This window comes from Myotis yumanensis, unplaced genomic scaffold (assembly GCF_028538775.1).
Source record: "Myotis yumanensis isolate MYYU_CA2020_CCGP unplaced genomic scaffold, mMyoYum1.0.hap1 SCAF_1, whole genome shotgun sequence".
Taxonomy (NCBI): Eukaryota; Metazoa; Chordata; class Mammalia; order Chiroptera; family Vespertilionidae; genus Myotis; species Myotis yumanensis.
The window spans coordinates 72,967,749-72,995,107 of NW_027223752.1; the positions used below are offsets into that span (position 1 = coordinate 72,967,749).

The 27,359-nt window shown below is 41.3% G+C and overlaps 1 protein-coding gene across 1 annotated transcript in view; it reads left to right on the top strand.

Annotated features, from left to right (window-relative positions):
• The first annotated feature begins 597 nt into the window (after positions 1 to 597).
• FSIP1 (fibrous sheath interacting protein 1) overlaps positions 598 to 27,359 on the top strand; it is a 177,234-nt gene continuing 150,472 nt past the window's right edge. Inside the window, exons 1-5 of the mRNA XM_070405146.1 lie at positions 598 to 720; positions 3,955 to 4,087; positions 10,453 to 10,639; positions 14,095 to 14,249; positions 16,043 to 16,136. Of these exons, the coding sequence (XP_070261247.1) occupies positions 3,962 to 4,087; positions 10,453 to 10,639; positions 14,095 to 14,249; positions 16,043 to 16,136 (562 nt within the window). The 5' untranslated portion in view covers positions 598 to 720; positions 3,955 to 3,961. The remainder of the gene's footprint in view (positions 721 to 3,954; positions 4,088 to 10,452; positions 10,640 to 14,094; positions 14,250 to 16,042; positions 16,137 to 27,359) is intronic.

The window sequence follows — 27,359 nt, forward strand, 5'->3', positions numbered from 1 at the left end:
CAAGTATGTGAAAATCCCTTGCAAACTGTAAAGTGCTGCTCAGACTGGGAAAAAAGGCAGGTATTTCACGGTACCGTGGATGAAGAAAATCAGTGTTTGGACTAAACGAAAGAATCTTCATGCACTGACAGTGACAGAAACCACAGATATCACTTTTACTCTTTCTGGGCTGTAGCCCTATTTGTGCAATTACTAATGTTTCATTTATACGGCACCCAAACTTTACCAGGAACTTCACACACATGATCTTTTGGAGTTATCCCCATTTTACAGAGGAGGCAACGAGCTCAGGGAGGGTGACGGACCTGCAGGGCCGGCACCATATGGCGAGCCAGGGCCGGAGCCATACAAGCACCCAGACATCCCCGATCCGAGTGCAGCCTCAATACGGACAAACCATTACCCCCACCCACGCTGTGCTCCGGTAACACGAACGAGCCAATGGAGCTGCCCAGCTCCTCGCTGTCCCGCCCCCACGTCTCAATGCTGGGTGGTACGGCCCTTTCCTGTTATCGCGAGACTGGGCGCGGCGTGACTCGGTTGCCAGGGGAACAGCGTTCTCAGCAGCAGGAGGGCTTTGGACCCGCCACACCTCTCAGCTTCAGAGTAGTGAACTGTGGTGACAGGAAGGACCTCCTTGTTTTGGGGGGACAGTGGGTGACGCTGCGAGCGTCCGTGGCGTGCCTCTGAGCGACTAGTTCCCAGAGTCTCCTCGGGCAGGTGAGGAGCCGGCTCGGTCGCCCCGCCACCAGCCCACGCGGAGCTCAGCGGCGTCGGTCTGGCCGCCGGCCCGGAGGCCTCGGGCTGCAGGGAGAGGGGCCGGGCCTGGGGGAGGGCGGAGGCCGGGAGGGCGTGCCTGGGAGTCTGACCGACAGCCTAGAATTTATATTAAAATCAATCATCAGCCACTTAAAATAGACCATAAATGACCAAGAATGCAAATCGGCATTTCAACGGAAAAATAAAAAAAGGTGGCCAGCGAACATTTAACTAGAGGCTCAACTTCTCTCGTAATTCAAGCAAAGTCAGTCAAACTCCACATATCTTTGGGCACTTACCAGATTGACAAAGATGAAAAAGCTTTGACGTTAACCATTGACCCCAGTCCGATGCGGGGAAACAGACTTCCATCTCACCATAACTTGGTGGCAGTAGTGTGGTTTGGTACAGTGTTTTTGGAGAACAATTTGGCAGACTACCAGAATTTGAAACACAAATGTTCTTTGACTAAGCAATTCTCATTGATCTTCGGGATATATAAATATAACAAGACAAAAATTTGTAAGAGAGATTAACTTAAAATTGAGGTATACTTTATATACGATAAAAATCACCCTTTTAATGTGCAGTCCAATGAGGTTTGACAAACACAATTGCCACAACAATCTAGATACAGAACAATTTCCCCTCAAACCCCCTGGTACCTTTTGTAGTTAAACCCTCCCCCTTCCAGGCCTGGCAACCATTTCCCCTAAAGTTTTGTGTATTCCAGAAGGTCCTATAATTGGGCAAACATTATGGAGTCTCTTGAACCTGGCTTCTTTCAATTTAATAGAATGCAGCTGAAATTCCTCCATGTTTTGTATCAGTTGTTTGTCCCCTTGTATTGCTGGGTAGTAAGCATTTGGATGGATGTACCACAGTTTGCTTATCTGTTCCCTCATTGAGTGACATTTGTTAATCCTCATCGGAGGATATTTTTTCCATTGATTTTTTTAGAGAGAGAAGAAGGGAGTGGGGAGACACACACAGAGAGAAGCATCTTTGTGAGAGAGATACATCCGCATATGTCCCCAACCTGGGCTGGGCCTGAGCCTGCAACCCTGCAACTGGGGTAGTGCCTTTGACTGGAATCAAACCTGAGACCCTTCAGTCCTCTGGCCAACGCTCTAACCACTGAGTAACCGGCTAGGGCAGTTGAGCAACATTTGGATTGTTTCCAGTTTTGGGCAATTAATGAAGCTGCTATAAACATTCATGTACAGTTTTTGTGTGTGAAACATATATTTCTTGGGTAAACACCTAGAAATGAGATTGTGGAATCATATGGTAAGCGTATGTTTAGCTTTATAAGAAAATGCCAAGCAGTTCTATAACACGGTTGTCCTGTTTTGAATTCCCACCACCAATATATGAAAGTTCCAGTTACTCCCCAATTTTGTCATTTAATTTCTTTCTTTTTTGTACAGTGCTTTATTTTTCTTGTGGAATTTCTATGTGGCTATTGAGGTTTATTTTCAAACACTCAAGTACATCTGTGAGATCCTAATTCAATGCCCTTTGTCCATACTTTTTTTCTATATGGCCAAATTCAAAGATTGCCAGTTACATTCCCACTCACCCTAGGGAGTGTACTTTATATAATTTATTATTTTCAGGAGCAAAAATAATAGAACAGACCTATTTCTAAAGCAAATTGAAAGATTTCTGGAGGCTTATAGCTGATCCATGTCACTGACGGCTCCCTGGGCCTCACCCTTCACTGACATGTATTATACTAGCTCTGCACATGCTTCCATCTCACTGCTCCTTCTATAAGCTGCCATAAGTCTCCCTGACAAGCTGCTTAGGGCATTTACAAGACATTTGACCTTTCAGTGCCTTATGCTTTTTGATTGTGACATGACTGGCCAGGGTAATTCGTCATCCCACAATAATAATGTCAGTGCCTTCCTGAGCGAGCCAAAACCCCTTTGCAGAGTTGAATAACATTGAGACCAATACACTTTTCATTTGCTGAGATGGAAAGACTTGACCTACTGGTTCCTTAAGCACCAGCTTTGGCACACGGAACGGTTGGGGGCTAAATCATGTTATCCCTCTGTGTGCCTTGGAGAAGCATCAGGTGGTTTATGTTTGTGCTTCTGCCTGTGTCCAGAACTTCCCTGGACTCTGCCTGTGCTGTCTAAACAACAGAGAATGACGAGTCATTTTTTAGGACAAGGAAAGGACTTTGTTAACACTTGCTGAGCCAGATGCAGTTGCTTTTCTTCATTCTGTTATGAGACAAGTGGTTTAATTCATAATTGATAGGAATTTAGGAAAGGATTTGTTGGAAGATTTCAATTCACATATAAAACTAAGTATAGAGTAGGCAAAACTGGAACTCTCCTTATTCCTTTCATTTTATTCAGCATGTATGATATCCTCACATTCCTGACCAAATCTGGGCCGTTCCTGAATAACGGCCCAGTTTGGAAGGGTCAATGTGCAAGCTGTACCCAAGTCCTGCCACTCGTTTAAACCACCCTGCCTCATAGTTCCTGCTTCAGAAAGCAGCCCTGGGAAGAGAGCAGCCAGAGTGGTGAGAGGCCTGTCGGTGGTGACACAAGAAAAATAGTTCAAGAGACTGGTGATGTATAGCCAGATAATGAAAGTTTGTCCCCCTACTTGAGGAAGTAGGTTTTGTTCTCTGTTGACTCAGAGGGCAGAAGTAGAGTCATGGGTTTTAGAAGGGGAGGGTTGGTAGAAAAAGAGCAGTGACCTGGAGGTAGGTACTCCATGAAAATATAGCACCAAGGAGGAGAGGAGAAATCAGCGCTGAGCGGGAAGATAAGGCGGAAGACTGGGATAAGGCAGGCAAAACCAGAAGAAAGTAGAGGCCTTGGCCAATCATTACGACAAAGCATGACTCTTGGCTGAGAGGTGTGGTGCTTCATGGGTGTATTCTCAGTTCAAGGACACAGTAATTATCTCTCAGAGTACAGGAAGCCATCAAGATGGCATTCACCTCTGCATTCTTTTTTAGCCACTTTCAGAATCTAACATCTGAGGCAGCGTTTTTCCACCTACAGTGAAATAAAATCTAATGATCCACAGACACAGACGTCTTTCATGAAATTAGGGAAGTGTGACTTTGGTAGCAAGATAATTCTTATAACATGGCCATGAATTGCATATTAACACTAATGAAACAAATACACATCATAACTTGCTTTAAAATTTTTGTTTCAGGATATCAATGGATATTATAAAGGGGAACTTAGATGGGATTTCAAAACCAGCCTCCAATTCAAGAACACGTCCTGAGAGCAGGTGTTCAAATACTTCTTTGGAGGTGCTCTCACCAGAGCCAGTGTCCTTAAAGGTACTTTGCTGTTTAGAAATGATTTAAACTCTGATAAATAAAAATTCTTGCTAACATCCCATTTTAAGGTAGTTCTTTTGGTTGTGCTGGGAGCACACAGATTTCTTGGACTTTACTTTAGGTCATTTTATATGAAACTAGAGGCCTAGTACATGAATTCGTGCACCAGTGGGGTCCCTTGGCCTGGCCTGTGGGATTGGGCTGAAACTGGCTCTCCGACATCTCCCGAGGGGTCCCAGATTGCAAGAGGGCGCCGTCCAGGCTGAGGGACCCCACTGGTGCACGATTGGGGCCAGGGAGGGACATGGGAGTTTGGCCAGCCAGGGAGGGACCATAGGAGGGCTCCAGGGCATGTTTGGTCCATCTTGCTCAGTCCAGATTGGCTGGACCCCAGCAGCAAGCTAACCTACCAGTCAGAGCATCTGCCCCCTGGTGGTCAGTGCACATTATAGCGAGTGGTTGAGTGGCCTTAACATATCATTAGCATATTACGCTTTGATTGGTTGAACAGCCGACCAGATGACCTGACACTTAGCATATTAGGCTCTTATTATATAGGATACTGTTGCCTTCTTTATCTCTCTTTCCTCTTCCTCCTCCTCCTCTTTTTTTTTTTTTTTTTTTAAAGCTGTAGTTATGGGTTAAAATTGGGTTCTGCTGACCACATTTTATGTGATTTTGGGAAAATTACTTTGACTCTCTGTGCCGGTTTTCTCATCTGTTCAAACCTCATAGGGATGTTTTAAGGATAATATTTAAAGTTCTTAGAACAGTGACTAGCACCTAGTAAGTATTCAATACTTCATAGTTACTGTTTTAATTCCTTTTTCAGTTCTCACCAAGGACATGTTTCTATTGATTTTGGAGAGAGAGAGGAAGAAAGAGAAGAAAGGGGGGAGAGAGAGAGAGAGAGAGAGAGAGAGAGAGAGAGAGAGAAAGAGAAAGAGAAAGAGAAAGAGAAAGAGAAAGAGAAAGAGAAAGAGAAAGAGAAAGAGAAAGAGAAAGAGAAAGAGAAAGAGAAAGAGAAAGAGAAAGAGAGAGAGAGAGAGAGAGAGAGAGAGAGAGAAAGAGAAAGAGAAAGAAAGAGAGAGAGGAGCATCAGTGTGAGAGAGAAACATCGATTGGCTGCCTTCCATATGCATTCCCACCAGGAATCAAACCCGCAACCTTTTTGGTGTACGAGATGCTCCAGCCAACTGAGTCACCCATTTGGGGGCAGGTCTCAATTCTTTAACTCAATTGGTCAGTCCTTTCTGTGTTGTTCATAGCATTCTGCATTTAGTGTGGCACATAGTAAGTATTCATAAAATATGTGTTCAATAAATTTAGAATGAAGATTTTCTCTCTCTCTATAGATAGCGTAATATACAAAAACCTGATAAAATTTAGAGTAGCATAGAATTAGTATTTCTGCTTATATATTCCTGGGTGATTTTTTTTTTTTGTAAAGCAGCAACTTCACAAATATTGACACACAGGTTTTAATACATAGATTAATATTACTTTGCTCAAGACTTATTTAAAAGAAAAATATCAGTGGTCACTTCAAGTAAGATTTTATTTGAACCCAATAAGCTACAGTTAACTCTAGAATATTTATTATCAAAAGGAAAGCTTCCTAAAAAATTGTGATTTGTGTTAATCAAGTTCCTGGAAAATAAGTAAGGTCCATCTTACATTGGGGAAGGAAGCCACAGGTATATTACATGTTGACTGCTGATTGCAAATGATTCAATGTCTATGAAACCTTATATTTTGTCTGAATAATAAATCCTGGAGTTTTTATTAGTTTTATTGTTCAAATTTGGCATTTATTGATATGTTCCCAAAATTTTTTATATGGCAGAAAATGAATTTAAAATGCTATATTTTTAATGAAATTTCTTTAGTAATAATAGATTGCTCATTCTAAAATTTTTGGTTTATTTTTGCTTATGAATATTTTTTGTAAAAATCCCATATCTTTCAGGTAGGGAATCTAATTGTTAGGAAAGTTTTTTATAGGGTATTTACTTTTCCTGGGACTAACATGCAGGTATGAGGTGAGGGACATGGAGAAATGAAAATTGGAGCTGGAATGTGGCTTTGAGAATGAAGACGAAAGGAAAATCATGCACATAGGCCATAGGGTAGAAGAGCAGGAGGGTCAGGGACAGAGAGACTATTGGGCAATGAGTGGGCTGGGGAAGATGGGTGGGGAGCTATGGGTAAAATTGTGAAGTGAACAAAGTTAGCCTTTTGTTCTCCAGTTTCATCTTTTTGCCTTATTATTTCCTGCTCATTCTAAGAGGATCATATGTGATGATACATGTGAAAGGTCTTTATATGTACCAAAGTGTGTTATCTCAGTATATTGCTACTAGAGGCCCGGTGCACAAAAATTTGTGCACTCAGGGTGGAAGGGGGGGTGTGTCCCTCAGCCCGGCCTGTGCCCTCCCCAGTCTGGGACCCTTCGGGAGATAACGATCTGCTGGCTTAGGCCTGCTCCTGGGTGGCAGAGGGCAGGCCCAATCCCTAGGTGCAGCCCCTGGTTGGGCTCAGAGCAGGGCCGATTGGGAGTTGGGGCGCCGCCCCCTGTCATGCACAGAGCAAGGCGGATTGGGAGGTTGTGATGCCACCCTCAGTCACGCTCAGGGTAGGGCCGATTGGGGGGTTGGGGCACCGCCCCCTGTCACACTCAAGGCAGGGTCGATGGGGAGGTTGCGGCGCCACCCCCTGTCACGCACAGAGCAGGGCCCATCAGGGGTGTTGGGGCTCCATACCCTGTCACGCACAGAGCAGGGCCAATCAGGGGGTTGGGCGCTGCCCCCTGTCATGCACAGAGCAGGGCCCATCAGGGGGTTGGGGAGCTCCCCCCTGTCATGCACAGAGCAGGGCCCATCAGGGGGTTGGGGAGCTCCCCCCTGTCATGCACAGAGCAGGGCCCATCAGGGGGTTGGGGAGCTCCCCCCTGTCACTCACAGAGTAGGGCCGATAGGGAAGTTAGGGCACCACCCCCTGTCACATACAGAGCAGGGTGGATCAGGGGGTTGGGGCGCTGCCCTCTATCACCCTCAGAGCAGGGCTAATCATGGGGTTGGGGCGCTGCCACTGTCACACTCAGGGCAGGGCCAATGGGGAGGTAATGGCTCTACCCTGTCACACACAGAGCAGGGCCTGTAGGGGCGGGGGGTTTGGGGCGCCGCACCCTGTCACACACAGAGCAGGGCCGATCAGGGGGTTGGGACGCCGCACCCTGTCACACACAGAGCCACAGGGCGATCAGGGGGTTTGGGTGCTGCCCCCTGTCATGCTGATCCGGTGCCAGGAGGCTTCACGGCTCCACTGATCCCAGTGCTGGGAGGCATATTACCATTTTACTATATAGGATAGAGGCCTGGGGGCCAGCTGGTTTGCCCTGAAGGGTGTCCTGGATCAGGGTGGGGGTCCCCACTGGGGTGCCTGGCCAGCCTGGGTGAGGGGATGATGGCGGTTTGCAGCTGGTCACACACCCTTCAGGGTGGGGGTCCCCACTGGGGTGCCTGGCCAGTCTGGGTGAGTGGCTGAGGGCTGCTTTCAGGCTGGTGGTTGTTGACTGAAGCTCCCAACTGCTCCTTTTTTTTCTCTCTTTTTTTATTTTATTCTGGGCCAGCTTTAGCTCTGGCTCTAGCTCTGAGGCTTCCACTGGTTTGTTTGCATTCTATAATCGAAACAATGTATAACTCCAGCTCTGAGATCCCGGGGTTTTGTTTAGCTTCTATATTTGTTACATAGTTTCTTAGAGTTGCAGCTGAGAGGCTGGCAAGTGAGGCGGGGAACGTTGGAGTCCTCCTTCACTGCAGCAAGCAAGCCTCATGTTTGCTTCCAGCTGCTTGGCTGCTGGCCGCCATCTTGGCTGACAGTTAATTTGCATATATTCACTGATGAAAAGGGTAGCGGTCGTACACTAATTACCATGTTTCTCTTTTATTCGTGTAGATTATCCAGTTATCTTTTGTATATTCTATATTCCTCTCTATAAAAACCCATTCTCAGGGTAAGGTCAGCTAAATTCATTAATACCATGATATAAATGACTGACAAGGCCCATGGGACCTTTCCCAGCAATTTCAGCATTTTCACAGAAAATCCTTAAGGATTTACTGGATATTAGGGAATTTCAGGTTTTACCTGGCCTTTGACAGAAGTATGTTTTTGAAAGGGAACCCTCTTTAACACCTCTGAGATTACATAAAGTAGTTTATAAATTGGGTCTCCACTAGTTTCATTCTATACCAGATCCGTTTTCTTTTCTGTTAAATCAGGTAGCAGTGCCTTCACCATAGGGTCATTGTGTGGAGTGAAGGAAGCAGTGTGTGTACAGTACTTAGCACAGGACATGGCTAATAGTAATTCACCAATAAATGGTGGCTATAATCATTATACCACTGACTCAGCTCAGTTCTGCTGGGATTTATGTACCAGATCAGGTGAACAGAGATGCTCCTGTATCCCTGGCAGTTTAATTTTCAACACCACCAACCTTCTGCCTTGGAGATTCTCAAGGAGCACAGATTACAGTAGGGGAGATTGATCACATGGGTGTAGAGAGAGCATAAAACCCTCCAAGGACTGAGCCCTGAAGGACTGGAGCAGACAGTCCTTCCATTGGGAGGGAAAAGGTACTCCTCTCAGAAGTGGCTGGTGCTCTTGCCCAGCCCCCGAAGTGGCTCAGTTGGTTGAGTGTCCTCTGGTGCACCTAAGGGTTGCTAGTTAGGTTCCCAGTCAGGGTACATGCCTGGGTTGTGGGTTTGATCCCGGTCAGGGAGCATGCTGATCTATGTTTCTTACATCGATGTCTCTCTCTCTCCTTCCTCTCTGTAAGCATGTCCTTCCTCTCTCTAAGCATGTCTGTCCTTTATATGCCTAAGCATGCCTTCAGGTGAAGATTTTTTTTAAAAAAAGTGGCTGGCTCTCTTTCCCTGAGGTTGTGACCCTCCCTTGGGCTGTGTTCATTTCCACTATGACTCTCCCTGCCACGTGCCCTGTGACCCCTGTTTTCTCCTGACTCAGCCATGGATGTCTTTTTTTGTTCTCTCAGGAAAACACAGCTGCACCAAAGTGGTGTTTTCAAAGTGAATGTCGCTAAAATGGAAAGAGAAACCATAATGAAATAGAAAAACTGTGAATAGCATAAAAATAATCACCAAAGCACATGGTTCTGACTTGAATTTCATTAAAAGTACATTTCAATTCAGCCTGTTTACTTTTCAGCTGTTCAATAGCCACATGTGGCTATTATATTATACTAGAGGCCTGGTGCATGAAATTCGTGCATGGGCAGGGGGTCCCTTAGTCCGGCCTGCACCCTCTCCAAACTGGGACCCCTCGGGGGATGTCTGACTGCCTCTTGCAATCCAGGACTGCTGGCTCCTAACCGCTCGCCTGCCTGCCTGATCACCCCTAACCCCTCTGTCTGCCTGCCCGATTGCCCCTAACCACCTCTGCCTGCCTGCCTGATAGCGCCTAACTGCTCCTCTGCTGGCCTGATCGCCCCTAACCGCTTCTGCCTCACCACGCACCTGGGACCCAGGATTCCCTCTTCCAGCCGGTCACAGGCACCAGGGACCCAGGTTTCCCTCCCTCTGGCCGGCCGCAGGCACCCAGGACCCAGGCCGGCTTTGCCTGGGCTGGCCGCAGCCACAGGGAACCGTGGGCGGATGGCCTTGCCTGGGCTGCAGCCGTAGGCGCCTGGGACCGCGAGGCAGGTGGCTTGTCCCTCTCCCAGGCTGCAGCCGCAGGCACTGGTGCCCGGGACTGTTGGGCGTGCAGCTTGTCCCTCTCCTGGGCCGCAACCCCAGCCGCTGGCACCTGGGACCGTGGGGTGTGTGGCTTGTCCCTCTCGTGGGCCGCAGCCTGGCTGGTCACCATTCCTCTCTCCTGAGCTCATTTGTACCTGGCTGATCCCCATTCCTCTCTCCCCAGTGTTGAGTGTCTGAGCTGTTAGGCATGATGACCATTTGCATATTAGCTCTTTATTATATAGGATTGGACAGCACAGCTCTAGACCTTTAACTAGTCCACTGAGTATAAGTTCAGGGAGCAGGGACCAGCATGCCTCATTCCCAGAACCTGGCAGAGAGCAGTTCTCTTCAGGACTAATTCCTGACTTTTCTCCGTTATTGCTAGAAATTGCTAGAGAATGGTGCATATTTCTTTGGTGCAGATTGTTATTAAATTGTGTAGTTAAATTACATTTAATTAAGAAGTGTTATATTCCTAGAATGCCTTAATACTAGTGTATGTGTCCCCCCACATATACTTCCATTATCTAAAATAGTTTAGAAACTCAAAGTTTAAAACAATACATTATTTTTGAAAAATGTTTCCTTGGAAATAATTTTTAGATTGATACTGCAATCAAGTTGAACTCTGATCAAGAGAGCCACTCAGAAAGCAGTAATACAGAGGGAAGTAGAAACAATAAGGACGATAAAGGAGAATATTACTCTGAGAATAATATAAAACTGGCTAAAGAAGGGTCAGATGAAGATTTGAACTTGGTTCAACATCAGATAATTTCTAAATGTTCAGGTAGGTGATTGGCTAATGATAATTATAGATGTTAAAATATTAGAATTAGATATGTTTTTTATCAGCTAAGTAGAAATAAATAATGAGTTATTTTTCGTGTGAACAATCAATCATAAGTGATTATTTAGAAGAATATTAGGAGTCCTTAAGTACACTTAGAAAAATAATAAGATATGTCATTTAATAAAATTGTTTTATTTCTGCATTTTATTACAGGAATTATTGATCTTTTTGATGACTAAAATTGTACAATAAAATGTATCATGTAATTTATAAATACTTTTTAGGGATAATCCCACTTGATCTTACTAATTCTTGGATTTTAAAAGACTCCTTTTTTCATGGTTATTAAATTAATACTGGTCAGAATGAATTAGAACAGCGGTTCTCAAAATGTGGTCTTGAGAGTTCTGGGTGTCTCTAGGCCCCTTTCAAGAGCTCTGCAAAGTAAAAACTGCTTTCATCACAATATTGACATAATATATTAGTAATATAGTTTATCATAATACTGAAATAATCAATTTGCCTTCTTGCCCACTGAATGGACATTTGCACTGATGGTACAAAAGCAGTGTAGGTAAAATTGCTGGTGCTTTAGCAAGGCAATGGCATAAATTTGAACCAAGGCAATGGCATCAAATTGCACTATTAGTCATTATATTCTTCATGACCAGGCACTGGCAGAAAAAAGAAATAGCCAGTGTCACTCAAGAATGTCTTTGAAGCAATAAAAATTAATAATTTTATTAAATTTTGACCTTTGAATACACATCTTTTAATATCTTTTGTGGTAGAATGGGAGGTACATATAAAACAACTCTGCTGTACTAGTATACCAAAATGTGAAGGTTGTGCTGAGGAAAAGTACTTGTGTGATAGTTTGAGAACTGACGTGGCCACTTTTTAAATGGAACACCATTTTTACTTGAAAGAATGACTGACAGAAAATCTATTATCCTTCAGACTTGGGTATTTGGCATTCATTTTTTAAAAAATCACCTGGCTGGTGTGACTCAGTGGTTGAGTCTTGGCCTATGAACTAGGAGTTCAGGGTTGGATTCCTGGTCAGGGCACATGCCCAGATTGCCGGTTCGATCCTCAGTGGGGGGTGTGCAGGAGAGAGCTGATCAGTGATTCTCTCTTATCATTGATGTCTCTATCTTCTGTTCCCTTCCTCTTTGAAATCAATAAAAATACATTTTTTTTAAAAAAAGAAATGATATACATTAATAATACACTACCTCAAGGAAGACATATGACAGTATTTTTTGTCAATGATAAAATTTGAGCTTTTAAGTGAAAGGTGGAATTTTAGAAAACTTATGTATGTCCATGTGAGCTTGACAACTTCCTAATACTTAGACTTTTCTGAAAAAAAAAAAAAAAAAATTGGTGGCCATCTTCACAAATGTGATTTTTTTGATGTATACTGAAATGTGTTAACATTTGAAGGTCTACATAATTCAGTGAACCACTGTTTTCCAACTGACCAGTGCAGAGTAAAAGACCCATTTAACATGAAAGATAGATCCATGGATTTTAATGGAACAAATACAAAAAGTTCACTAATATGGTTACAGGTTTTACATTACAACTAACCTTTTAGAGACCACCCCTTGTTAAATTTTTATATAGTGTCAAAGAAGAATATTCACCATTATCTGAAAAGGCTATTAAATTTCTCTTTTTCTTTCCTACTATATGTCTTGTGTGGCCAACTTTTCTTTGTGTACTTTACCTAAAATGACAGATTGCTCTAGATTAGCTTGATTTCAGCTATCTTCTATTAATCCAGATATTAAAAAATTAAAACAATGCTATTCTTCTCAGTATTTTTTTGAAAAATATAGTTATTTTTAAAAAAGTATTACATTTATGTTAACATATAATTAGTAATAACATATTTATTTAAAAATGAATAAATGTTTACAATATTTTCAGTTTTGATTTCTAATATTGTAATTATCAATAGATATAACTCACATCAATAAAAGCTACTTTGGATTCTGAGTAACTTTTAAGGCTGTAAAGCAGGAGTGGGGAACATCTGCCCACGGGCCATGGAAGGCCCATGAAATCATTTGATCTGGCCCTGCCAAGGCATTAGGGGTGAGTTAATTAAATGTTTGACCAAATATAAGCAGGCTAATTTTTAAGTTGATAATTGTGTATGGCGAATGATGTTATAAATATCCAAATGACGCTTGGCAGAAAAAAGGTTCCCCACCCCTGCAAGAGAAGGTGAGATTCATAAACTCTGAAAACTGCTGAGTTCGTATAAATTTGGAATGATATTAGCTCTCAAAGTAAGGCCAGGTGATTCAGGATTATAGTCATCAGGAAACAGGTATTGTAGTTGAGATGAGCTGTAACCCAGTTTACATTGTATTTAATGTTGTTTCAGTACTGCATGATGAGTTACTTCAAAATGCCTGCTCTATAGACCACCTCTGTACATGGAGCCTGAGCATGCTAGGATTTGCGGCTGGGAATTAGGACTAGAGGCTATTGCATTTGAAGTACATACGCATAAAAATGTGCAGAGCCTCCTTATTAATATGATCAGTATTCTTTTTGGATAAGCTTATTCCCTCTGAAAATGTTTTAATTTCCTTAAAGAGGAAGTAATATACATTATAGAAAAACATAATTGAACTCTTTGGATTTTCAAAAGTTGCAAAATTTGGCCTTTCTTAGCATAATATGCCATTTCTAATGATCTAAACTAGGGTGGCTGAGCCTTCAGAGTTTGAGCAGTTATGCTCATTGCCAGATGATCATCTTTCATCAGACTTCATAGAGGAAGTAACTTAAAACTTGAATGATGAAAATTCTGTAGAGTCCCTAATTTCAAATAAGTTACTTCCAATTATCCACAACTCAAGAACATTTTTAGGTACCTCAAGAAAATCGAACAAGTGGGAAGGGCATAGGTAAAAGGTGTCTGGTTACATGGAGTACTTTTCTGTATTAGTTTCTATATGTTGGAACCATTTTGTGTCACTAGTATGACAAGTTCCATTTCACTGTATCTATAGCGTACATGCCTTCTCTCTCAATTAGTCTGAAGCAGCTTTAAGATAGGGTTTTTGTATTATTCCTTATTTGTTAATTATATGAATATAGAAGGTATAGCAGAATAAAGGAGAAAGAATTTGGGAATTAAAATCACACAAGACCCACTTCTGGGTTCAGTGCTGTAATATATTAGCTATTTAAAAGGATCCAGTTATCACAGCTGTAAAATAGAGATACATGTCTATTTCACAGGATTTTTAGATAATTAGGTGAAAAACTACATGTGAAAGCACCTATAAATCAAGATACTTGACTCAATGTTACTTATTATGATCAGCCATAAATATTTGTTGAATGGAAGAAGAAATAGTAAAAACAAAACAAAGCTTTATGGTTTTTTAAACTTCAAGCTTATTCCTACTTTCAACACAATATAGATGAACCCAAATTAAAAGAATTCGATTCTCAACTTCAAGATGCGATTCAGAAGATGAACAGGCTTGATAAAATATTGATGAAGAAACAATATAGAGAAAAAGAAGTTAAGAAGCAAGGTCTAGAAATGAGAATAAAGCTATGGGAAGACCTTAAGGTAAGAATTATATAAACACATGCTGACATGTAAGAAGCCATTTCCTCTGTGATAAATAAGAAGAGCACAAACTGTGGTAGTTACTAATGTGGTCTGCTTTTATTGATTTATTTTGTGGAGGAAGGTAACTTTTCAGCATTCCAGATTTTAGGCACTGCATTGGCACTGGTGTGTTCATTCCCCACCAATAGCCCAGTAGGCATCCTGTTTCTAATTATTATTTGAGTAAACTTTTGTGACCAACAAGTGAGGAAGTCATTTCATATTCTGGTCAAGATCTCCTCAGGAAGTTTTAAAGTGCTTGAGGTCTGGGACTACCTCTCTTTGCTTCTGTCTCAGTATTTTTAGTGCTCGATGAACTTTCCTTGGCTTTCTCGGACCTCTTATTCTCCATAGTATTGAGGGGTGGATATTGACCAGATATTGGCACTGACTTGATATATAGCTGTTGGCTTGCACTTAATTTTCCCTCTCAAAGGAGAGAACTTTTAGGGTAAGGAACATTGAAATAACTGGTTGTTTTTGATAAATTTCTCCTTGATCAAATGAGGTAACTTCAGAGGAAATTTTCCTGACAATAATATGAATAAACAACATGGTAACTAAGAATATATTTTTATAAGTTCCCAGGAAGACTACTGGAATGGAAAGAAAGGAACCTACAAAATGCAGTGCTTTAAACTAGAGAAATAATTAGTGTAAATTTTAACAGAAAAAAATTTACCTATCACTTATTCCTGTTGAATTTCAAAGCAGATTTTTTACTTGCTTGGAAACAAGAATTACAACTGGAAACATAATAAAATACAGTAGTAATCTTGAAATGTCCTGAAATTATAATTTGATAATGTACTTTTAGGTTACTCATTAGTTAAACAAATATTAAACAGAAACTTAAGTAAATTTAAGTAAGGTAATCCTATGTAATAAAAACCTAATATGCTAAGTGTCTGACCAGTTGCTATGGCGTGCACTGACCACCAGGGAGCAGACGCTCCAACTGGTAGGTTAGCTTGCTGCTGGGGTCTGGGATCCGGACTGGGTGAGATGGGCTGGACATGCCCTGGAGCCTTCTCGTAGTCCCTCCCGGCTGGCCAACCTTCCAAGATCCCTCCCTGGCCATTCCTCATTGGCCCTGATTGGCCCCAATCGGGACTGGGTGAGAAGGGCCGGGCACGCCCTAGAGCCCCTCTGCAGTCACTCCTTGGCCCTGATCATGACTGATGGGGTCCCTCAGCCTGGCCTGCACCTTCTTGCAATCCGGGACCCCTTGAGGGATGTCAGAGAACCAGTTTATGCCCAACCCCCTCAGGCCAGGCTGAGGGACCCCACCAGTGCATAAATCCATGCACTGGGCCCCTATTTATAATATAATGTTGGACCTTATATCTGACTCAATTTGGAAATACTTGACAGAATTTTGTGGGGACAGGAAACATTAATAGAATTCCTAATTAAAGGAATAAAAATGACCTAAATCTTATTGTTTGTATGTACAAGATTGGAAACTAAGTTGAAATTTAACAAAATGTCAATGTTGCTTTCTTTTTTTTTGTTAATCCTCACCCAAGGATACTTTTTTCATTGATTTTTTTAGAGAGCATGGAAGGGAGAGGAAGAAAGAGAGAGAGAAACATTGACTTGAGAGAGACACAGTGATTGGTTGCCTCCTGCACGTGAGATTAAGCTTAGAACCCTTCAGTCCTTGGGCTGAGGCTCTAACCACTGAGCATCAGCAAGGGCCGATGTTGCTTTCTTTTCTCATATTTAAACTTTAATTTCTCTTTCATTAGTCTGCAAAACATAGGGAAGCTTTGCCAAGTAATGAAGAAATGCAAAATACAAAAAAGTTTCTAGCTTTGACTGCTGCATCAGAACAAACTGTTGGTGAGTAAAATTAATTCATCTTTATTTTTATCTCAGTCATAGAATGTTTGGATTAAGGTAAAATTCCCAATTCAGTTATTTTTTTCTTTTTCTTCATGAGTTTAATTCTTCATTAGAGGAAATTATTACATTAGGTAAGATTATATGGAACTACCTTAAGGTTAGGTATGTTTCAGAGTTTTTAAGAACTTATATCTGCTCAAGGGTAGGGGGACAAGGCAGTGAAAAATTGGGAAAAAGACAAAGTATGTGTTTGCCTTTACTTCCAGTGTGTCTTAGATACCTCTAGACACCCAGTTTATGCAGACAGTTCCCTAATGGCCGAGGATCCTCCCACAAAGTATCTCACTCAGGCCTCTGCAACCCCTTTTATAAAAATCCATTACTGATTTGTCCTATTTCTTGTTCTCTAACAAACCTGCTCTTTTGAGACCAGTCCATTAATTTTGCACACATGTTTCTATTTCCTCCCTTGTGTGTATGTATATTTGTGATTTCTCTCCTCTTCATCTTCCTTTTTCTTCTCCTCCTTCTTATTTTTCTTTTTATATAGAACTATTATGGAGTCATGTAATCTATTTAACTTACTTACCTGGTATATAGTGGTGAAAATTTTAGGGATTTGGGAAGCTGTTGGTATTTTTTGGCAGGAAACTTTTGAAATCCTTTAACCTATCCTATATAATAAAAGACTAATATGCAAATCGACTGAATGATGGAATGACGGGTCGCTATGATGTGCACTGGCCACCAGGAGGCAGATGCTCAACGCAGGAACTGCCCCCTGGTGGTCAGTGCGCTCCCACAGGGGGAGCGCCGCTCAGCCAGAAGCTGGGCTCACAACTGGCGAGTGCAGCAGCAGTAGCGGGAGCCTCTCCAGCTTCTGTGGCAGCGCTAAGGATGTCCAACTTCTGGCTTAGGCCCGCTCCCTGTGAGGAGCGGGCGTAAGCCATCAATCAGACATCCCCCAAGGGCTCCTGGACTGTGAGAGGGCACAGGCCAGGCTAAGGCACCCCCGCGAGTGCATGAATTTCGTGCACTGGGCCTCTAGTATCACATAAGTGGTCATCTAGTATTGCTTGAGCATTAGACTGGCTCTAAGCAGGGACCTCTGATTTCTCTGAGAATTCTGGAATCCATTTTTTTTTTTTTTAACAAAAGGAGTGTCTAACACTTTAGAATCCCAGGAACCTGCAACTCTTTAGCATGAACTTTGATGTGGATGAAATTCCTTTAGGTCTATTCCTTTCCTGCCCCAGCATTGAGAGCTCAGAAGTTGCTTGGGTCTATCTCATGCAGACAGAGAATGATGCTGACCAATTCTGCCTATAGTGAGCTTAGTAGTCCCTCCAAAATTTATGTCTACATGGAACCTCAGAATGTGACCTTGTTTGGAAATAGGATCTCTGCATATGTAATTAGTTAAGACTAGAGGCCCGGAGCATGAAATTCGTGCGGGGAGGGGGGTGGTCCCTCAGCCTGGCATGCACCCTTACTAATCTGGGACCCCTCAAGGGATGTCCAACTGCCGGTTTAGGCCCCATCCTGCAGAGGCAGTTGGACATCCCTCTCGCAATCTGGGACCACTGGTTCCTAACCACTTGCCTGCCTCCCGGCTTGATCACCGCCTAACCGCTCCCCTGCCAGCCTGATGGCCCTCAACTGTCCTCCCCGGCCGGACTGATGGCCCCCAACTGCCCTCCCCTGTCAGCCTCATGGTCCCCAACTGCCCTCCCTGCCAGCCTGATGGCCCCCAACTGCCCTCCCTGCCAGCCTGATGGCCCCCAACTGCCCTCCCCGGCTGGCCAGATGGCCCCCAACTGCCCTCCCTGGCCCACCTGATGGCCCCCAACTGCCCTTCCTGGCCAGCCTCATGGTCCCCAACTGCTCTCCCTGGCCGGCCTGATGGCCCCACCTGCCCCTCCTGCCGGCCTCATGGCCCCAACTGCCCTCCCCGGCCGGCCTCATGGTCCCCAACTGCCCTCCCCGGCCGGTCTCATGGCCCCCAACTGCCCTCCCCGGCCGGCCTCATGGCCCCCAACTGCCCCCCCTGCTGGCCTCATGGCCCCTAACCACCTTGGCCTTGGCCCCCACCACCATGACTCTGTCTGGAAGGAAGTCAGACGGTTGGAAGATGTCCGGTCTCCCGGTCTAATTAGCATATTACCCTTTTATTAGTATAGCTGAGGTTATACTAAACTAGATTGGGCCCTAAATCCAATAATTGGTGCCCTTATAAAAAGAAAAGACTAATAGAGACAGAAAAACAATGACATAGGGAAGAAGGCCATGTGAAGATAGAGGCAGAGATTGGAATAACCAAGGAACACCAGGATTCTGGAGCTACAAGAAGCTAGGAAGAGGCAAGGAAGGATTCTTTTCCAGAGACTTCAGAGGGAGCATGGCCCTGCCAATACTTTGATTTAAGATGTCTAGCTTCCAGTTCTACGAGAGAATAAATTCCTGTTGTTTTCAGCCACACAGCCCATAGTAATTTGTTACAGCAGCCCTAGGAAACTAATACACTGACTATTCCAGCTATCTTAGTGCTGGCACAAGACATATGAATGAAGGAACAATTTTGGACATTTCCTCTCTAGCAAATTCCATTTACAGAATAGCCAAGGGTAGACCTATGATCCCAGTTGAATGCAGCCAACCCAGCCGAGGCCCCATTCATGATGGAACAGAGAAAATGGTTCCTGTGGTGTCCCTCAAATTACTGACCCACAGAATCATGGGCATAATAAAATGGTCATTGTTTTATGCCTCTGTTTTGTTGAAAAAAGAAAACCCCACACTTTTTATTTTGAAATAATTTTAAAATTACATAAAAGTTACAAAATAATATATAGAGCTCCAGTATACTTCTCATCCAGCTTTCCCTAATGTTAGCATCTTGTATAACCATAGTATAATGATCAAAACTAAGAAAGTAACATTGGTATAATACTATTACTTACACTACAGACCTTAAAATTCATCAGTTTTCCCATGAATGTCCTCTTTACTTTCTAGTATCCAATCTAGGATCCCATATTGCATTTAGTGTCCTGTCCCGCTAGTCTTCTGCAGTCGGTGACAGTTCCTCAGTCTTTCCTTGTCTTTATGATCTTGACATGTTTGGAGAGTATTGGTCAGTTATGTTATAAAATATCTTCCAACTTAAGTTTGTCTGATATTTTCTCTTGATTCGATGGAGGTTATGCATTTTTGGCAAGAATACCCCAGAAGCGATGTATTCTTCTTAGTCTGTCTTAATATTTCTGTCTGCACTGATATTAGTATTTCACTCTTTTTATTATTATAGCTTTGTAATGCATTTTATTAGAGCAAGTATATTGTCTTTTTCAAAAAGTTTTTTTTGAATAACATGTTTTTCTCTCTCTGAGAGCTGTTCAGCAATGACTACATTATTTAAGAAAAAAGACTGCAAAGCACTTCTGATAAAAACTAGAGGTCTGGTGCACGAATTCATGCATGGGAGGGGTCCCTCGGCCTGGCCAGCAATCAGGGCTGATCAGGGCATCTTGCGCAATCCCAATAGGGATCCCAGCAGCAAGCTAACCTACCAGTTGGAGCATCTGACCCCTGGTGGTCACTGCGCATCATAACGACTGGTCGATTGGTCAGACACTTAGCATATTAGGCTTTTATATATATAGGTGCTGTTTTTACTAACTTAAATGTCTAAAGACTTGTATGAAGATAATCTGTCTCGAAAAGTTAAACTTCTTATATTTTCTTTCATGTATGTCTGTAATTCACCTTCATAGAACTGATTCTCCACCCCTATTCCAAATAAAAAACATGGACAATGTCAGGAATGAGGTTCTGGATGCTATAGCATTTCAGCGTATGTCCCCCCCAAAATGTATGCACACTTTTAACAACTGATAGCTCAATTGATGTTTCTTTCTTTTTAGATTTAACCCATTGGGATGAATAATTATTCAAAGTGTGTATACTTTTTTCGGGGAAACCCAGTATTTTATAAAGTAGAGCTAATGGATGAGGCAATAAATGAAAGGATCAGTGGTGGCCTTTTGACTTTAACCTTTTCAGTCAGAGTTCACTACCAAGTGAACTTTTGGCCTGGGAGGGCAAAACTTTTGCCCTCTCTTCAAAATTAAGTCAGAACATCAAATACATTAATTTTTAAAGATCATGACATGTATATTTGCCTTAAACCTGTAGAGCTCACTGTTGTATCTCTGGAGTCACATGACTGCTATAGGCCCTATAGATAGTTACACTCATGTTAGATTAGTACTAATGTTCTAACATGGAAATTAGGTGGATTTAATAAGCTGAAAGCTGGAGTTTGAGTTTCAATTTTTAGATTTTGAATTCTTAGTTATTACATATTGGCAAAGCAGATAAGATTAATGAGATTTATTTATGTTTACCTTCATTTCATTTAAATTATATGTATTTATTATTTATAAGGTTTATAAAATTGATTATTATGTATTGGTGAAGCAGATAAGATACATAAGTAGGGTTCATATACAAGAAATGGGAATAAAAGACAGTGAGGTGAACCAAATGTTACCATCCATTTTGATTAGCTCACACTTGACCAGTTCACCAAAATGAAGAGACAATTTTATTGTATTACTGTTTCTTCAGGCTTATGATGCAAACAGAAAAACAGAAATCTCTTGCCCTGTGTCTCTCCATGAATGCTTTTTTTAAATCAGGCAAGCGCAGAGTTCTTGTATGTTGTCCAGTAGATGGCAGCATCTGGTTAAAATGCATTCTACTTTGAAGTCACTTGTAGATGTTACAGCCAGACGTTTTTGGACTTGAACTTTAACACACATGTATAAACATACCCAAATCTACTTTCTACTTTGATTCTTATTTTTTCCCTTTAAAAAAGTGAAAAATTCTTAGGATGAGTATTCTTCTTTCTCTCTTTAAGTCATTCCTTAATTTTTTATTTAAGAGTAACTTGACAGACTTTGGACTAGTGTCAGAATGGCACTTCCAACCTGTTTTCCAGCCCCTAAAGCACAACATACATCCTAGTCCCCTTCTCACATCACAAATAGCCAATAGCAAAGAAAAGAAAAAAAAGAAATTTGTATTTGCTGTTGAGTTATTTAATTTTATTTATAGGCACTGAACACAAATGAGGACTGACTCTAAGAGAAAGATACAAGCCAAACTAAATTTTTTAAATCATATTTTGACTTTATTTTTTTATTCTTTTAAAAAATATTATAATAAGTATTACAAATGGTATTACATATGTGTCCTTCCCCCACCCCCTGCCCTTGACAATCCCCTGCCCTCCCTTACCCCCCAGTGTCTTATGTCCATTAGTTATGCTTATATGGATGCATACAAGTCCTTCGGTTGATCTCTTAATCCCCTCCCTTCTGCCCCCCAACCCTCTCTGGCCTTCCCACTGCAGTTTGACAATCAGTTTGAGGCAGCTCTGCCTCTGTATCTATTATTGTTCAAAAGTTTGTAATGGTCTTTATAATCCATGAATGAGTGAGATCATGTGGTGTTTTTCCTTCATTGACTGGCTTATTTCACTTAGCATAATGCTCTCCAGTTCCATCCATGCTGTTGCAAATGGTAAGAGTTCCTTCTTTTTTACAGCAGCATAGTATTCCATCGTGTAGATGTACCACAGTTTTCTAATCCATTCATCTACTGATGGGCACTTAGGCTGTTTCCAGATCTTAGCTATGGTGAATTGTGCTGCTATGAACATCTGGGTGCATATATCCTTTCTGATTGGTGTTTCTGGTTTCTTGGGATATATTCCTAGAAGTGGGATCACAGGGTCAAATGGGAGTTCCATTTTTAGGTTTTTGAGGAAACTCCATACTGTCTTCCATAGTGGTTGCACCAGTCTGCATTCCCACCAGCAGTGCACAAGTGTTCCTTTTTCTCCACATCCTCTCCAGCACTTGTCGTTTGTTGATTTGTTGATGATAGCCATTCTGACAGGTGTGAGATGGTACCTCATTGTTGTTTTGATTTGCATCTCTCGGATGATTAGTGACTTTGAGCACGTTTTCATATGTCTCTTGGCCTTCTGAATGTCCTCTTTTGAAAGGTGTCTATTTAGATTCTTTGCCCATTTTTTGATTGGATTGTTTATCTTCTTTAATCATATTTTGACTTTATAACACAGTCAATAACCTCAAGTTTACTGAGATTTTGAAGTAGACAATATTAGCACTTCTAGAGATTTTGGTAATATTTTAAAAGTCTATCCCATCCCATTTTTGAGGGATCACTTTTAAGTTTTTCTAGAGAATGTTGTGAAAATCAAAACTTTTTATGAGTTTCCCTTCATTTTTAGCATTTATCTCATGGACAGATAGAATTCGATACTCTGAGACAGATGCATCCAGTGATAGGATGTTTGTTATTGGTGTTTTTCATAGAGGTTATACTTTTTTGTCTTTGTGGCCTCTTGTGTTTCCAAATTTATAAGTGTGTGTAAAGACACAACATCAACATATTAATTAATCCTGCCTCTCAAAATCTGTTAATACCTCTTTTGAAGTGCTTTTCTGTGAAATTCAGGTATGTGATACTCCTGCTGCTTTTGGATGTTATGATTAAATATTCCAAGAAAATCTGGTAGTCTCTTTCTGCTCTGATTTGCAGAGGACTGAGGAAGAAAATTATATAACTGTACTAATATAGCTAAGGAAGTTTGGGTTTTAACCTCTGTTGGATTCTCAGTCCTGCCTAGCGATTTCTTTTGCAGTCCCCAAAGTAGCTATTCCAAATAGTTACTATGCATTTAACCTCCTATTCTCTTTTGCAAGCTCTTCACTCTGGAAGTCTTACTGTCCAGAGAAAATGGATCAAGTAGGTGGGAATCCTTTCCATATTCTTTCTTTTTGTTCCTAAACTGCACTTTAATTGTGCTCCTCCACCTCCCTTAGATGTACTTCTAGAAGGTGAAAATCAATAACATCTCATTCTTTTCACCCTGCCCCTGACTCCTGATCCATGAATCACTCGGTCTCTCACCTGGAGCTTCACCCTCTCTCCTTTCTGGCTCCTTCCCTTCACTTTACCATGCTTAAGTCTTCTGATCCTAAAAACAGAATCAAAGAGCCATCAAATCAACGGAACATACATATGAAACCTCCCCGCTCAGTTCTTCATCCTACTCCCAAACATACCATTCAGTTTTCTTCCTCTCCTTAAAGGTCAGACTTCTCAAAAGAACACTTACTAGTGCTACCTGGTTAACTTCCAACATCTTAATTTCTCAGTGTTATGTATTTTCTCCTATACTTTATCAGTGGTCTTCCTAAATTCTCAATCTAGTGACACACTTCCAATATTTTTAACTTGTATTCTTTATTGTTTAAAGTATTACATATGTCTCCTTTCCTCCCCCATTGACCTCTCCCCGGCCGCTCCCACCTCCCAGCATATGCCCTCAGCACCCTACTGTCTGTGTCCATTGGTTATGCTTATATGCATGCATACAAGTCCTATGGTTGATCTCTTACCCCCACTCCCACCCTCCCCTTCCTTCCTTCTGAGGTTTTGAAGGTCTGTTCGATGCTTCTCTGTCTCTGGATCAGTCCTTGTTCATCAGTTTATGTTGTTCCTTATATTCCACAAATGAGTGAGATCATGTGATATTTATCTTTCTCTGACTGGCTTATTTCACTTAGCATAATGCTCTCCAGTTCGATCCATGCTGTTGTAAATGGTAAGAATTGCTTTCTCTTTCTTTCTTTCTTTCTTTCTTTCTTTCTTTCTTTCTTTCTTTCTTTCTTTCTTTCTTTCTTTCTTTCTTTCTTTCTTTCTTTCTTTCTTCCTTTCTTCCTTTCCTTCCTTTCCTTCCTTTCCTTCCTTTCCTTCCTTTCCTTCTTTCTTTCTTTCTTTCTTCCTTCCCTTCCTTCCCTTCCTTCCCTTCCTTTCCTTCCTTTCCTTCCTTCCCTTCCTTCCCTTCCTTCCCTTCCTTCCCTTCCTTCCCTTCCTTCCCTTCCTTCCCTTCCTTTCCTTCCTTTCTTTCCTTTCTTTCAACAGCGGTATAGTATTCCACTGTGTAGATGTACCACAGTTTTCTAATCCACTCATCTACTGATGGGCACTTAGGCTGTTTCCAAATCTTAGCTATTGTAAGTTGTGCCGCTATGAACATAGGGGTGCATATATCCTTTCTGATTGTTTTTCTGTTTTCTTGGGATATATTCCTAGAAGTGGGGTTACTGGGTCAAATAGAAGTTCCATTTTTAATTTTTTGAGGAAACACCATACCATTTTCCACAGTGGCTATACCAGTCTGCATTCTCACCAGCAGTGCAGGAGGGTTCCTTTTTCTCCACATCCTCATCAGCACTTGTTGTTTGTTGATTTGTTGATGATAGCCATTCTGACAGGTGTGAAATGATACTTCCTTGTTGTTTTGATTTGCATTTCTCAGATGATTAGTGACTTTTAGCATGTTTTCATATGTCTCTTGGCCTTCTGGTATGTCCTCTTTCAAAAAGTGTCTATTTAGGTCCTTTACCCATTTTTTGATTGGATTGTTTATCTTCCTTTTGTTAAGTCATATGAGTTCCTTATAAATTTTGGAGATTAAACCCTTATCGGAGATAACATTGGCAAATATGTTCTCCCATGCTGGAGAAAGTGGGCTTTCTTGTTGTTTTGTTGATGGTTTCTTTTGCTGTGTAGAAGCTTTTTATTTTGATGTAATCCTATTTATTTATTTTCTCTTTAGTTTCCATTGCCCTAGGACAGGGGTGGGCAATCCCTGGCACTCGTGCCAGACATGGCACACCAGTAACTTTTGCTGGCACTCGAAACCCTCTCTTATAATCTTCCATTTACAATTTTTTCTTAATATTGACTTTTTTTTATTTTTCAGATAAATTCAGTGCAGGTGCATCTTAGATAAATAATTTTATATAACAAGTTATCTTAAAGACCATAGACATGGATTGACGAGAGAGGGGAAGAGCAATTTCTATGCCTCTGCCTTAACTCTCCCTGCCTTCCTAGATCCGACCAGTGTTTTGGTTTCATCCACATACGCTTGTGAATCTTTGTTCTCAGTGATGAATTTTGTTAAGTCTCGTAATAGGAGTAGCCTGATGGATGAAAGTAGTAGCTCATGCATATCTCTGAAGGTCACGAAATATAAACCTGATGTAAAATCTCTGTCATCAGTGATGCAGCAGCAAAAGTCCCACTGATAGTATCAAACGGAGTCATAAAGTTTTCTGTCGGACTATCAGTGTACATGTATACATTAAAAAATAAATGTATTTTTCATCATCATATACTGTGTTTTTGTCGCTTGAATGAATTTTATTATTTCTTCAAGGTTCTTCACATACCTACACCTCAAGAGATATCAAGTAGGCGTAACATGTTCTCAAAAAATTAGGGTTGGCACGCAGAAGAATTTTGAGTCAAAGATTTTGCTGGTTTTGGCATGCACTCACAAAAAGGTTGCCCACCCCTGCCCTAGGAGCTGTATCGGTGAAGAAACTGCTTCGGCATATGTCTGAGATTTTGCTGCCTGTGGTTTTCTCTAGTATTTTTATGGTTTCCTGTCTTATCTTTAAGTCCTTTATCCATTTTGAGTTTATTTTTGTGTATGGTATAAGTTGGTGGTCTAGTTTCATTTTTTGGTATGTATCTGTCTAATTTTCCCAATACCATTTATTAAAGAGACTATCTTGACTCCATTGTATGTTCTTGCCTCCTTTGTCAAATATTAATTGAGCATAGTGGTTTGGGTCAATTTCTGGGCTCTCTATTCTATTCCATTGATCTATATGTCTGTTCTTGTGCCAGTACCAGGCAGTTTTGAGAGCAGTGGCTTTGTAATACAGCTTGATATCTGGTATTGAGATCCCTCCTACTTTGTTCTTCTTTCTCAGAATTGCTGCAGCTATTTGGGGTCTTTTTTTTTTATTCCAGATGAATTTTTGGAGAGTTCATTCTAGGTTTGTGAAATATGCTGTTGGTATTTTAATGGGGAGTGCATTGAATTTATAGATTGCTTTGGGTAGTATGGGCATTTTAATGATGTTGATTCTACCCATCCATGAACATGGTATGTTCTTCCATTTGTTTATTCTTCCTCTATCTCTTTTTTCAACGTCCTGTAGTTTTCCAAGTACAGGTCTTTTACCTCCTTAGTTAAGTTTATTCCTACTTATCTTAAATTTTTTGGTGCAATGGTAAATGGTTTGTTTGTTTGTTTTTTTAGTTTCTCTTTCTGTGAGTTCATTATTGGTTTATAAAAAGCCATAGATTTTTGGGTGTTAATTTTGTATCCTGTTGCTAAATGCATTTGTTAAGTCTAGTAGTTTTTTGATGGAGTCTTTAGGGTTTTCTATGTACAAAATCATGTCTTCTGTGAATAATGGCAGTTTTACTTCTTTTCTAATTTGGATATCTTTTATTTCTTTTTCTTGTCTGATCACTATGGCTACTACTTCCAGTACTATGTCAAACAGGAGTGGTGAAAGTGGGCATCCTTGTCTTGTTCCTGTTATTAGGGGAAATGGTTTTAGTTTTTGTCCACTGAGTATGTTGTTGGCTGTAGGTTTGTCATATAAGGCTTTTATTATGTTGAGGTATGATCCCTCTATTTCCACCTTGCTGAGAGTTTTTATCAAGAAAGAGCGTTGCATTTTTGTTGAATCCTTTTTTTCTGCATCAATTGATATGATTATGTGATTTTTCCCCCTCTCAATTTGTTTAAGTGATGTATAACATTTATTGATTTGCAGATATGTTACCAGCCTTGCATTCCTGGAATAAATCCCTCTTGATCATGGTGTCTGATCTTTCTAATGTAATGCTGCATCTGATTTGCTAGAATTTTGTTGAGGATTTTAGCATCTATGTTCATCAGGGATATTGGCCTATAACTCTCTTTCTTTGCAGTGTCTTTATCTGGTTTTGGGATTAGGGTAATGCTGGCTTCATTGAAAGAGCTTGGAAGTATGCCTTCCTCTTGAATTTTTTGGAATAATCTGAGAAGGGTAGGTTTTAGGTCTTCTTTGAATGTTTGGTAAAACTCCTCTGTGAAGCTGTCCAGATCAGGGCTTTTGTTTGATGAAAGTTTCTTGATTATTGCTTCAATTTCTTCCATAATTATAGGCCTATTCAGATTTTTTGATTCTTCCTGATTGAGTTTTGGAAGATTGTATTTTTCTAGGAATATGTCCATTTCGTCTAGGTTGTTCATTTTGTTGGAAT